At 44.6% G+C, this 15,005-nt stretch overlaps 1 protein-coding gene across 1 annotated transcript in view; it reads right to left on the bottom strand.

Annotated features, from left to right (window-relative positions):
- ARMC4 (armadillo repeat containing 4) overlaps nt 1-15,005 on the bottom strand; it is a 445,023-nt gene that overhangs the window by 28,017 nt on the left and 402,001 nt on the right. Inside the window, 1 exon segment of the mRNA XM_030199274.1 lies at nt 4,613-4,834. Within this exon segment, the coding sequence (XP_030055134.1) occupies nt 4,613-4,834 (222 nt within the window).

The raw sequence follows: 15,005 nt of genomic DNA, 5'->3' as shown, positions 1-15,005 counted from the left end.
AGTCATAGTTAAATCCTGCAACTGTTTAATCTCAGTTTCCATCTTTAAAATCTTTTCATTTTGTTCCTGGACTTTTGTAGATAGGTTCTGAGTAGATTGTTTCAGTTCTACAATTTCGCCTTTTATAGAAGAGTTTATTTGAAGTAAGGTGTTATTTACCTGCTGGATTGCCTCCCATAGCGTATTCATAGTCACCTGGGTAGGTCTTTTCATTCCTCCGCCTTCCCCCAGAGCGACTCCATAGGAAGCAGGGACCCCGGCCAGAGTTTGTCCCTGAGATGTTGACTCCTTCCCTGGAGTTGAAGTACACAAGGGTCCTCCTTCCACAAACAGCATTTCTAGCTGTTGTGGCTCCACCGGTTCAACTATGCTTCCGGGATGGCGCTGATGCCTTGGAGGTAGGTGCCTGCGTCTTTCCCTTTCTTTTCCCCATCTAAAAGTCGGGGATAGAATTTCTCTGTCGGGGTCGCTGTTGAGTCTCAGGAGCTCTGGAAACCTGCAACCGCTACTGACGCCATCTTGATTCCCTGAAATCTTTTTTTATTTGATAAATCTCAATAGGAAGAATTATATAAGTTGGTACCTTCAAAACTTCCCTATAGAACCTTTTAAGCACTTCTATAGATGACAGAACAGTGGACACCAGAACATTTAGAAAGTAAGATTCAAACATTCAGTCTTTTGGTGAAATTGTCCAAAGTCTCGCGTTTCCTATAAATAATCATATTACCTTTAACAAGGTTTGCATCCATGGCCTGTAGGCTAGAGAACTGCTGCACCATAAGTTCCACTTTTGATGAGACTTCCTTCAGATGTCAATCATGAGAGACTGCCTGTACCTTGAGCTAGTAACCTCTTTCAGTACATTATCAAATCTAACAGAGAGCTGTCTCCAAAGAATTGATTGCCCTTACAAGTGAGTCCAGCATTAGAGATGCTGAAATACAAGGTGTTGGCTTACCAGATGATTGCTCCAGCACTGTGGATCCCATATACAATCGGGGTTGAAAGGAGCAAATCACATGTGAAGAAGGTACAAAAAAAGTATTTTTATGGATGTGTTATTTTTGATTTGATACGGTTGTATCTGCAATTGCCCCTAATGCGCCCTGTGATTGGGCACACATCAGGCATTTTATTGATTGAGATCTCCTGAGCTGAATAAATATTTTGTACCTTCTTTACTTGTGATTTGCTATGGTGTAGACCACTGGTACCTCTGTTGCTTCCAATGATTGCAGCAGTGAACTTCTGACAACCTTGTCTGTCAATGCTGGGCCTGACCTCTCACACAGATGCCATCACTGCAGAAACTCCTCTCATGGCAACACCAGGCAAAAGCAATGCCTTGGCTTTGCAGGAAATCTGCACCTCAGCAGTCAGGTTGTGTGGGTGGAGGTGGGATGTCGGAAGGTATAGCCAGACCCAGTATTTTGGGAGGGCCCAGAGTTAACTTAGATGGCCCCTTCCATGTTCACCCCCCCTCAACAGATATATAGAAGTTATTTTTTAACCTTCCCCCTCAGCTTCCCCCCTCCACATCCAATATCTTTTCCCCTCTCCCCAGTCCCCTGCCTGCAGACTGGCAATTCCCCCATCTCTGAACCTTCTCCCCAGTAGGGTTACCATACGTCTTTTTGAGGACATGTCCGGGCGACCGGATGGGTTTTGGCCAGCCTGCCCATTTGTCCGGATTTCTGGACAAATGGGCGGGCTGACGCTGACATGCGTGCATGCGGCGGACCTCCCCTCCCCTTACTCACGATCTTCCCTGGTGGTCTAGTGACTTCGGGGCAGGAAAGAGCCCCCTCTTTCCTGCCCGGCGCGCTGCTCTGTATCCTGTATGCTGCCTGTGACGGTCTCGGCAAGATTCAAAATGGCTGCCGAGAACTGAAGTCTTGCGAGGCCGCTTCAATTCTCGACGGCTATTTTGAATCTCACCGAGACCATCACAGGCAGCATACAGGATGCAGAGCAGCGCGCCGGGCAGGAAAGAGGGGGCTATTTCCTGCCCCGAAGTCACTAGACCACCAGGAAAGATCGTGAGTAAGGGGAGAGGTGGTGACGGGGCCGGGGGGAGGGGAGGTGAGGGGGTGACCAGGGGGAGGGGAAAATGCGACAGGGGGCGGGGCGAGGTGTGGAAAGGGACGGGGCAAGGTGTGGAAAGGGGCGGGGAGAGGTCGTGAAATGGGGCGGGGCATGGGAGGGGCAAGTGTCCTCTTTTTTTAAGGACAAAAATGGTAACCCTACTCCCCAGTATACACCAGAGATGACCACAGTGATTCATTTTTTCTGCCTGCACCAGCCTGGCAGGTTCCCCTCACTGACATCACTTTCTGTTTCCAAACTGGTGGTATGCAGCAGAGGGAAGCCTGCTGAGCTGGTGCAGGCAGCAAAAATGAACTGCTGCAGCTGCCTCTGAGGTACGATGGGGAGGGGGTTCAGAGACAGGGACAGATACCGGGCTGCCAGAAGAGGAGAGGGAAAGAGGGAAGTGTAGTGCCACTGCTAGGTGGGCCAGTCCCCACCCATATCTATGCCACTGAGCCAGACTATATGGGATGGAGGAGAGGGAAAGAGAGACGCCAGACCCATGGGAGCTGGGGAAAGCAGGGTACAGGCCTGGCTAGCCTGGCACATTAAGTAGCAGGACTTGCAGTGGCTTTTGGTGCCCACCAAAGGTCTGTGTCCCCCTAAGTTTACCAGGTTGCGCCAGCCCTGACAGAGAGCAGCAGGCAGGGCCTCAGTCACAGCAGATGCACACACTGAAGGTACTACTGAATTCCTGCTTCCTCCTTCAAACTTGACTTCTTGTTAATAACAGGAAGCGTGTGTGCAAGGAGAGGCAGGGTGTGGAGGTACATTCAGCATGTACAGCTGCTTTGAGGCCTGTAACATGTTTTCTCATCTGTTGCATTTGTTTCCTGTCATTCCTGATTTCTGCCCCTACCTATGTATTCTCTCCCCACTGGACCCTGATCTCTACCCCTGCCTGTGCATTCAATCCTTGCAAGACCCTAACTTCTGACTCTGCTCGCACCTCTTTCCACACTGGAATAGGGGACAGGTGGTTATGGCCAGGGAATCTACTTTAAAATCAGGGAAAATCCCCCCAAATCAATGACTTTGGTAACCTTAAAGTAGGGTGCTGCTGGGTTAAAGGGAGCTTAAAATAATTATAGAGATCAGAAAAAGCTTGAGCCAAAATCTATTGGATTAGTAATGTCATTATATTAGCTACTGGTCTGATATATAAAAAAAAAAATCAATCGGACACAGCTTTTGAGTAAGTACTAGCCGCAGCATTCAGGGGCCCTTTTACTAAGCCGTGTGTAGGCGCCTACGTGTATCAATTTTGAACTACCACCCGGCTTCATTTTTTATGTGCATCCACTAAGCGCGCTGGAAACTTATGGCGCATGGCACTAACTGGGCGGTGATCAGCACTGTACACGCATAGACCATTACCACCCAGTTAACGCGTGAGACTTTACCACTAGGTCAATGGTTGGCGGTAAGGTCTCAGGCCAAAAATTAAAGCTCCAATTTTTATTTTCCCGCACATCCATTTTCAGCCAAAAAAGAAAAGGTCTTTTTTTGCAGGTGCGCTGAAAAATGGACCTGCATGCGTCCAATGCATGCACAATACACCAGCACTGGCCACTTTTCGGAACATCTTAGTAAAAGGACCCCTTAATCACTGATATTCCATCCCATGGGGATGAGACTGGGGCAGAGCAAAGAAAGTGTGCCATAGGGATAGAGGAGAAGCAAAGTAAGGTGAGAATACGCCATGGGGATGGAGGAAGGACGACAGAGAAACCAGAGTGTGCCATGAAGATGGGAAGGAGGGGAGTGCAGAGAAAGCGGAGTGTGCACCATGGGGATGAGGGGAAGGGGGAGAGAAAGCTGATTTTGCCATGGAGTAGGGGTGGGGGTCAGAGTAAGCTGAGAAAGTGCAACTGCAGGGGAGGGGTGCCATCAAGCTTGAGAGTGTGCCATGGAGGAGATAAACAATGAAAGCTGGGGAGGGGAGAAAAAATAATTAAGTGGGTGAGGAGGGTGTGCCTGGGAGAAAGAAGAATAAAAAATATGGGGTGTGCCTGGAGGAAGACAGAATGAGAGGTGGGGGTGTGTGCATGGGGAGAGAGAACATGGGAGGTGGAGGTATTGCATACACTTTGAGGTCAGACAGAATTAGGGGTCTTGTTGGAAAATGTAGAAAGAATTGCAGCTGGCGTGAGAAAAGGAACTGGGGAGCAACCTGGGGGAAAGGCAGGAGGAGATTTTAGACCTTATAATGGGGGAATTCTGTGCAAAGACACTACAAATAAACTATGCAGAATTTTAAAATATTTAGAATTTTTTTTTTTTACAGAATTTCCCCGGAAGTAATATTATGGATGTGCTGTTGTAAACTGCTTAGAGCAGGCATTGCTCAAATGAGCAGTATATCAATTTTTTCATATAATAATAAACAAATTCTCTGAAGAAGATAGAAAATCAAAAATGTGGAGCAATTGCACATGACCTATATGTATGGCTCCAAATGCAACATCTTGTCATAGAAATATGTATTGAATTTATAGTAAGAAAAAAAAATTAACCTTACCTTTACCACCGAATTTTCATGCATTGTGATGCAGTTATTGGCATCTGCTGAAAGCTGAAACAAGGCTTGAGCAGTAGCTCGATGCACAGCAGGGTCACTGGATTTCAAATAAGCTACTAGAGGGGCCACAGCCTTGGCTTCTCCAAAAGCAATTCTGTTAGTGCCCCACATACAACAGCGTGCGATAGCCTCTGCTAGATGACGTCTCAGTTTATCATCAGTCTGTAAAATAAAAATAGCATATAAAAATTATCTACATTGGGGGGGAGGGGTACATACTAATGTGTGTTAAGAGAATAATACACAATATTTGCTTTTTAATGTGTTGTTAAATGATAATATCATATGTTATAGTACCATAAAGATATGTTAGCCTAAGTTAGTGGTTCTCAAACCTTTTTCAGTCAGGACAAACCTGATGGATGATACTTGCATATGTGACACATTATAATACATGACCCAAGAACATATGAACGTGAGCGCTGCCATACTGGGACAGATCCAAGGTCCATCAAGCCTAGTATACTGTCTCCAAATGTGGCCAATCCAGATCACAAGTACCCGACAAGATCCCAGAACAGTAAAACAGATTTTATGCTGCGAATCCTAGAATTAAACAGTGGATTTTTCCAAGACCATCTTTGTAATGGCTTATTGACTTCTTTTAGGAAATTGTCCAAACCTTTTTAAACCCTGCTAAGCTAACTGCTTTTACCACATTCCCTGGCAACAAATTCCAGAGTTTAATTATGCATTTAGTGAAGAAATAGTTTTTTCTGGTTTGTTTTAAATTTACTACTTAGTAGCTTCATTGCATGCCCCCTAGTCCTAGTATTTTTGGAAAGAGTAAACAAGCAATTCACCTCTACCCATTCCACACCACTCAGTATTTTATAGACTTCTATAATATCTCCCCTCAGCCATTTCTTCTCCAAGCTGAAGAGCCCTAGCTGCTTTAGTCTTTCCTCACAGGGAAGTTGTCCCATCCACTTCATCATTTTCGTCGCACTTCTCTGTACCTTTTCTAATTCTGCTATATCTTTTCTAAGATGCAGTGACCAAATTTGCACACAGTATTCGAGGTGCGGTTGCACCATGGAGCGATACAAAGGCATTATAACATTCTCATTTTTGTTTTCCATTCCTTTCCTAATAATTCCTAACAATCTATTTGCTTTCATAGCTGTCACTGCACACTGAGCAAAAGGTTTCAACGTATCATCCACGATGACACCTAGATCCTTTTCCTGGATGGTGACTCCTAATGTGGAATCTTACATGCATCACCTTCCACTTGCTCACATTAAATGCCATCTGCCATTTGCATGCCTAGTTCCCAGTCTCATAATGTCCTCTTGCAATTGTTCACAATCCTCTTGTGATTTAGCAAATTTGAATATCTTTGGTGCCCATTTTCAAAGCACTTAGGGGCCCTTTTACTAAGGTGTGCCGAAAAATGGGCTGCGCTAGTGTAGGCACGTGTTTTGGGCGCGCGCAGATCCATTTTTCAGTTCGCATGTAAAAAAGGCCTTTTTTAAAAATTTTTGCTGAAAATGGACATGTGGCAAAATAAAAATTGGTACGTGTCCATTTTGGGTCTGACTTAGCAATAAGGTCTCACGCGGTAACCAGGTGGTAATTATCTACGCGTGTAGAATGACAATTACCAACCAGTTTCTGCCATGCGCCAGAAAATAAAAACTATTTTCCGGTTCGCTTAGCAGACACACATCAAAAATGAAATTACTGCAAGGGCCACACTGTAGCCGGGCGGTAACTCAAAATTGACACACCTTGGGCGCACTTAGGCGTCTACGTGGCTTAGCAAAACGGCCCCTTAGACTTACCTCTTTGTGTCATCAGCAGATTTGATCACCTCACTCATTATTCCTGTTTCCAGGTCATTTATAAATATGTTAAAAAGCAGTGGTCCTGCACAGATCCCTGAGGATCCCTATTCATCCTTCTCCACTAAGAATATTGACCATTTAACACTACTCTCTGTTTTCTCTCTTTTACTCAGTTCTTAGTCTGCAATAGGACACGCCCTCCTATTTTATCATTTTTTAATCTCCTCAGGACTCATTTATGAGGTACTTTGTGAAATGCCTTCTGAAAATCCAGATACACAATTCAACCAGCTCAACTTTATCTAAATGTTTGTTCACTCCTTCAAAGAAATGTGAAGCAAAAGATTTCCCTTGGGTAAATCCATGTTGGCTTTGTCCCATTAATCCATACCTATGTATACATTCAGTGATTTTATTCTTTATAATAGTCTCTATCATTTTGCCTGACACTAATGTCAGGCTTATATGTCTATAATTTCCCTATAATCTCTGGAACCCTTTTTATATAAATTTTTATTGAAACAAGAGAACTACCCAACACAAGGTTGCTGATCAGGAATTGTCATCATACATTAAACAAATACAGCATTAAACACAACATTTTCTCCCTAAAATACCCTCCCCCCTTGCCCACTCACCCCTGAAGAGGCTGCTGAGTCTGCTTCAGTCCATCTTTAACTTGTCCCTGAAGTGTTATCTCAATTTAGAATATGACTATGGGGTGCTGGCTGTAAAGTATTCCAAAACTTCTCCCAACAGCATTGAAATGCTATCCCTTTCCCGGATTGGAACCATTTTTTAAAATTGGTGCTACATTAGCCACCCTCCAATCTTCTGGTACCATGGTTGAATTTAAAGATTAATTATTAATTACTAATAATAGATCTGCAATTTCATTTTTCAAGTGATTTGCTATTCTTTAGTTTGTCAAATTGCTCCTTTACATCTTCCAGGTTTACCAAGATTTGTTTCAGTTCCTCCATCTCATCGCCATTAAATACTATTTCTGGCATGGGTATCTCCCTCACATCATCCTCAGTGAAAACCAAGCAAATAATTAATTTAGCCTCGATCATCTGCCCCTGTGTAAATCGTTGGTGAGGCCCCACCTGGAGTATTGTGTTCAGTTTTGGAGGCCGTATCTTGCTAAGAATGTAAAAAAGAATTGAAGCGGTGCAAAGAAAAGCTACAAGAATGGTGTGGGATTTGTGTTACAAGACGTATGAGGAGAGACTTGCTGACCTGAACATGTATACTCTGGAGGAAAGGAGAAACAGGGGTGATACGATACAGACGTTCAAATATTTGAAAGGTATTAATCCGCAAACGAACCTTTTCCGGAGATGCGAAGGCGGTAGAACGAGAGGACATGAAATGAGATTGAAGGGGGGCAGACTCAAGAAAAATGTCAGGAAGTATTTTTTCACAGAGAGAGTAGTGGATGCTTGGAATGCCCTCCTGCGGGAGGTGGCGGAAATGAAAACAGTAACGGAATTCAAACATGCGTGGGATAAACATAAAGGAATCCTGTTCAGAAGGAATGGATCCTAAGGAGCTTAGCCGAGATTGGGTGGCAAAGCCAGTGGCGGGAGGCGGGGATGGTGCTGGGCAGACTTATACAGTCTGTGCCAGAGCCGGTGGTGGGAGGCGGGACTGGTGGTTGGGAGGTGGGGATGGTGCTGGGCAGACTTATACGGTCTGTGCCAGAACTTAAATGTCTGAACTATGCAACACTGCAAAACCAAAGTACATAATGGACATACCGCAATTCTTACGCTTTACGATTCCTTAATGTGACCGTTCCACATGAATCTTATTTTACCACATCATCACTTTGTATTTATTCACACCGGAGTCTGCAAACGCATTTCCAGTATTATGTAAGCCACATTGAGCCTGAAAACAGGTGGGAAAATGTGGGATACAAATGTAACAAATAAATAAAATTTAGGTTGGCCACTTCCCCCTGATAGACACTGTCTATTACCCCTCTGTCATCTACCTCTTATCAATGCCTATAGATAAACGCTCATTAGCAGGACTCTCTCCAAACTATAAACTCCATTTTCCATGGGGATTTGAATCTACACCTGGATGATCCCCAATTCTTCTTTATTACTAACTTACTTCACCATCTTCAAGATCTGTCTCTTACACAGCAGGTCACCTTGCCCACTCAAATTGCTAGTCACACACTCAATGCTCTCCTCATTCACCTTGCCTCCTCCTCTTTTGATCTCTTAATATTATTTCTGCTTCCAATTCCATAGACAGACCATTTTTTTTGTTCTTACATTCCATTTTAAAACCAGACTGGCCTCTAAAGACACTGCTTCCTTGCCCTCGATATCCTGGGACCTTCTAAACCTTGCAGTTGACATGTTCATGGAACACCTTCAAATCACTTCATTTCCACCCTCGCACTGGAAGATCAGGCCATTTCATGGAACAAGGAACTCTTCACTATGTATAACAAATTGGTCCCCTTGAGAACATGTCCTTGATCTAGGTCTTAGCAGAAAGATAAACCTTGGTTTGATTCCAGTCTTCTCCTTCTTAAGCATTAGCTTCCTCAGGTTGAGCAGCACTGGTGAAAAGACCAGGTCCACTTCATGCCTCCATAAATATAGATCACTCGCATTCTATTAAAAATCAGCCATCGCAGACACCAAGAAGAAATACTACTCCTCTTAAATTGCTTGAGACTCTAGCTCGGGGAAACAGTACTGCAATCTACAAACCTTCACCTTAACGCCTTTTGAATCACAGCTTTACTATTCTACCCCGACTGATGATGCCGTGGAGGGGCATAATCGAACGGGGCGCCCATGTTTTCCTGAGGACGTCCTCGCAGGACGTCCCAGCGAGGGGCGGGGAAACCCATATTATCAAAACAAGATGGGCGTCCATCTTTTGTTTCGATAATACTGCTGGGGACGCCCAAATCTCAACATTTAGGTCGACCTTAGAGATGGTCCTCCCCGGTTTTCGGCAATAATGGAAACTGAGGACGCCCATCTCAGAAACGACCAAATCCAAGCCTTTTGGTCATGGGAAGAGCCAGCATTCATAGTGCATTGGTCCCTGTGACATGCCAGGACACCAACCGGGCACCCTAGGGGGTACTGCAGTGGACTTCAGAAATTGCTCCCAGGTGCATAGCTCCCTTACCTTGGGTGCTGAGCCCCCCAAAAAACCCACTCCCCACAACTGTACAACACTACCACAGCCATAAGGGGTGAAGGGGGGCACCTACATGTGGGTTCAGTGGGTTTGTGGTGGGTTTTGAAGGGGACTCACATTTACCACCACAAGTGTAACAGGTAGGGAGATGGGCCTGGGTCCGCCTGCCTGAAGTGCACTGCACCCATTAAAATTGCTCCAGGGACCTGCATACTGCTGTCAGGGAGCTGGGTATGACATTTGAGGCTGGCAAAAAATATTTTTAAAGTTTTTTTTAGGGTGGGAAGGGGTTAGTGACCACTGGGGGAGTAAGGGGAGGTCATCACCGATTCCCTCCGGTGGTCATCTGGTCAGTTCAGGCACCTTTTTGAAGCTTGGTCGCAAGAAAAAAATGGACCAAGTAAAGTCAGCCAAGTGCTCGTCAGGGACGCCCTTCATTTTTCCATTATCGGCCGAGGATGCCCATCTCTTAAGCACACCCCAGTCCCGCCTTCGCTATGCTTCTGATACGCCCCCATGAACTTTGGTGGTCCCCGCAACGGAAAGCAGTTGAGTACGCCCAAAATCGGCTTTCGATTATGCCGATTTGGCCGACCCTGGGAGAAGGACACCCATCTCCCGATTTGTGTCGAAAGATGGGCGCCCTTCTCTTTCGAAAATAAGCCTGCTAGTCGCTCACTTCTTAAACAAAGTAACCACCCTCCAGTCCCGCAACTTCCAGAAGTCAGGATACCTCCTATCACCCCAAGACTCAGTCCTGAGCTACTCCAGGAACTGTATGTGAATCAATCCTGGAGACATGAATGGTTAGGAAGAAGAGAACTGAAACTTAAGGATAAGAGGCTGATACTTTCAGCTCAGGACAGCGGATTATAGATGAGATGGTTCAAGGTGAGAACAAAAAACTGGTATAACTGGCATTTGTAGATTCTGTAAGAAAGAGTTGGAAATGGTTACTCATCTTCATGGCTGGCTGTGAAGTGCTGATGACAGAAAATGTTTATACAGAAAGGCATAACAAGGTAGCACAACTTTCAATGGAAATTCTGTAAACATTATCACATCGGTGTATTGGAAAAGCATTGGGATCATAACCCTAAGAGAAATGTAGAAAACAAAGAGGTTATGATCCCCTGGCATACCTCATCCCAAGAGATAAAAAGCTGGATGCAAGAAAACTGGACATCCTAGTAAAACAGAAAAACACCAGGATGGCATTATATCATAGAGATGTCAGCTCCAAGTGATTACTCTGTGAATTACGTGGAGAGGAAAGATGCTTAAATACCAAGAAATGCAGTCTGAGACCAAGGAAATGTGGAACAAAGATACACAAATATTTTCCATAGCTTTGAGTGCCACAGGGTTGATCAAAAAGAATTTCCAAACACATCTGGATAGGTTGCCTATACATGTTACATCTTATGAACTCCAGAGAGAAGTTCTCTGGCAAAATGCAAGTTTTACGGTGAGCGTTAGCAGTAAATTTGAGATCAAGACCATACTCCACATGCCCTTAGTCAAGTTAAATGGCTCCCAGAAACATTTCTCTTTTTATTTTTAAACAAGGAATGCCTAGAAAAAAAATCCGACCTACCAGACCACTCTGGGCTGCACAGGGAAGCTGATCTACCACCTACTAGAGACTGAGAAATATTGATTAGCCAGGGGGCTGCACAGGGTTCATAGTACTCACTCTCCATCTGCTGACAGGACAACATAACCCAAATGTCTGAACAGGTCTGGTGTGACAATAAGGAAGTAGGCAACTATTTTTTAAAAAATTCATTTTATCTCGTTGTTCCAAATGTTATTTTCCTGACATGTCTTTGGGAAACATATTTTGGCATTGTTCTAATGTTCAACTGTTTTGGACACAACTCCTCTCCCAAATCTGTAGTCTGTGGGGGATTATTATTTTTGGTGTTCCATTTAATCAATCCTATCCCAAAGGGATTAAAATGATTTATGCAGCTTATGGGTAAGAAAACCATTCTCTCTTGTTGGCTGTCTACAGATCCACCTTCTGTGCCTCAATGGAGGTCTTACATGATTCACTTGCTTTTGATGGAACAGCAGGATGTGGATAATTTAGACTCTAACAAGACAAATGTTTTTGTTCAGTCTGGGAATGTTTTTGGACATCTCTACCACATGTGGTACGAAGTAGACTGTTGAACTTATGATTCAAGACATGGACAAAAGTTTTGGTTCTGAATTGTTGAGATATTCTTTTGACTGTTTCCAGGTTTTGGTGGGGCAGGGTATAAACATAAAAAACATTTTGTCCAGTTGGATGTTATGTTTTCATTATATAAAACTTTTGTTCGGTTAATCTCACTCATTATGCTTGTACTTTGCCCACTTTGGCTAATAAAAATATTTAAACATAAAACTCATGTTATAAAATACATATAGCACTGGCCAAAGATATGTGTATGTGCAGAGCACACAAAAGCAATTTTATAAACGTGGAGGGGCATAATCGAACGGGGCGCCCTCGCAGCACGGCTCCGTGAAGGGGCGGGGAAACCTGTATTATCGAAACAAGATGGGCGTCCATCTTTCGTTTCGATAATACGCTCGGGGACGCCCATATCCCAACATTTAGGTCGACCTTAGAGATGGTTGTCCCCGGTTATCGGCAATAATGGAAACCAAGGATGCCCATCTCAGAAACGACCAAATCTAAGCCATTTGGTCGTGGGAGGAGCCAGCATTCATAATGCACTGGTCCCCCTCACATGCCAGGGCACCAACCAGGCACCCTAGGGGACACTACAGTGGACTTCAGAAATTGCTCCCAGGTGCATAGGTCCCTTACATAGGTCCCTTTCCTTGGGTGCTGAGCCCCCCCCCCCCAAAACCCACTCCCCACAACTGTACAACACTACCACAGTCCTTACGGGTGAAGGGGGGCACCTAGATGTGGGTACAGTGGGTTTCTGGTGGGTTTTGAAGGGCTCACATTTACCACCACAAGTGTAACAGGTAAGGGGGGACATGGGCCTGGGTCCGCCTGGCTGAAGTGCACTGCATCCACTAAAACTGCTCCAGGGACCTGCATACTGCTGTCATGGAGCTGGGTATGACATCAGAGGCTGGCATAGCGGCTGGCAAAACATTTTTTTAAAGTTTTTTTTTAGGGTGGGAGGGGGTTGGTGACCACTGGGGGAGTAAGGGGAGGTCATCCCCGATTCCCTCCAGTGGTCATCTGGTTAGTTCGGGCACCTTTTTGAGGCTTGTCGCAAGAAAAAATGGACCAAGTAAAGTCGGCCAAGTGCTCGTCTGGGACGCCCTTCTTTTTTCCATTATCGGCTGAGGACGCTCATCTCTTAAGTACGCCCCAGTCCCGCCTTCGCTCTGCTGCCGGCACGCCCCCGTGAACTTTGGTCGTCCCCGCGACGGAAAGCAGTTAAGGGCGCCCAAAATTGGATTTCAATTATGCCGATTTGGGCAACCCTGAGAGAAGGACGCCCATCTCCCGATTTGTGTCGGAAGATGGGCGCCCTTCTCTTTCGAAAATAAGCCTGAAAGCCACCCAAATAACTTGTGCTTCAAGAAAAGTAACATTCACATCAGTAGTGTCATTTGCATATGCAGGCAAACACATATACGTGTTTGTAGCACTACATACATATGCCTGTGCTGAATTTTCTAAAGGTAGATTTACAATAGTAGGGAAGAAGGTGGATTTGCTAGTCAAAGAAGTAGGTCAGTCTCTACTATTAAGTACTCCTCTAAGCTAGTCAGGGGTTATGGGTGACCCTGAGCATATGTAAATACTGTTGAGGTATACATGTGTTACAATTATAAAATACAGTTTAGACATATATTTGGAAGAACTGCTCAGACCATGTCTCCTTTCCATATGTGTAAAATTTGGTATTTTGCAGAGCAACATATAAGTTAAGCTCTTTATAAAGCTGTTAGTTGTGTGTATTTTGCTGGTTACAGGTGTACATATGTAACAGACAGCTAAGGTTTATAAAATTATCTCCAAATTGTAATGCAGATTCTACAATGCAAAATAGTACATAAGTACATACATAAGCACCCCAATACTGGGAAAAGACCAAGGTTCCATCAAGCCCAGCATCCTGTCTCTGACAGCAGCCAATCCAGGCTTCAAGAACCCGGCAAATACCACCCCCCCCCCCCCACCAAAAAAAACTTAATTCTTAATAATGTTCAATGGACTTTTCCCTCAGGAATCTGTCCAAACCCCCTTTAAATTCCATAAGGCCAGCTGCTGTCACTACATTTTCCGGCAACGAGTTCCAAAGTCTAACTACACGCTGAGTAAAGAAAAACTTTCTCCTATTTGTTTTAAATCTACCATATTCTAGCTTCATCTTCTGTCCCCTGGTTTTGCTGTTGTTTGAAAGTGTAAACAAACGCTTCACATCTGTCCACTCTATTCCGCTCATTATCTTGTAGACTTCTATATCACCCCTCAGCCTCCTTTTCTCCAAGCTGAAGAGCCCTAACCTTCTCAGCCTTTCCTCATAGGGAAGTTGTTCCATTCCCTTTATCATTTTACCTTCTCTAATTCCTTTATATCTTTTTTGAGATGCGGTGACCAGAATGGGACACAATATTCTAGGTGCGGTCGCACCATGGAGCGATACAACGGCATTATAACATCCTTGTGTTTGTTTTCCATCCCTTTCCTAATAATACTCAACATTCTGTGCACTTTCTTAGCCGCCACAGCACACTGAGCAGAAGTGTTTAACGTCTTATCAACGATGACTCCCAGATCCCTTTCTAGGTCTGTGACTCCTAATGCGGAACCTTGCATGACATAGCTGTAATTCGGGTTCCTTTCACCCACATGCATAACTTTGCACTTGTCAACATTGAACTTCATCTGCCACTTGCACGCCCAATCTCCCAGTCTCGCGAGGTCCTCCTGTAATCTTTCACACTCCTCCTGCAACTTGACGACCCTGAATAATTTTGTGCCATCTGCGAATTTAATTACCTCGCTAGTTACTCCCATCTCTAGGTCATTTATAAATATGTTAAAAAGCAGCGGTCCCAGCACAGACCCCTGCGGGACCCCACTAATTACCCTTCTCCACTGAGAATACTGACCATTCAGTCCTACTCTCTGCTTCCTATCTTTCAACCAGTTCTTAATCCATAGTAATACCCTACCTCCAATCCCATGACTCTCCAGTTTCCTCTGGAGTCTTTCATGAGGCACTTTGTCAAACGCCTTTTGAAAATCCAGATACACAATATCCACCGGCTCCCCATTGTCCACGTTTGTTCACCCCCTCAAAAAAATGCAGTAGATTGGTGAGGCAAGACTTCCCTTCACTAAAACTGGGCTGACTTTGTCTCATCAGCCC

The sequence above is a fragment of the Microcaecilia unicolor genome, chromosome 1 (genome assembly GCF_901765095.1).
Source record: "Microcaecilia unicolor chromosome 1, aMicUni1.1, whole genome shotgun sequence".
NCBI lineage: Eukaryota > Metazoa > Chordata > Amphibia > Gymnophiona > Siphonopidae > Microcaecilia > Microcaecilia unicolor.
This window is presented reverse-complemented; position numbering and strand designations above follow the sequence as displayed.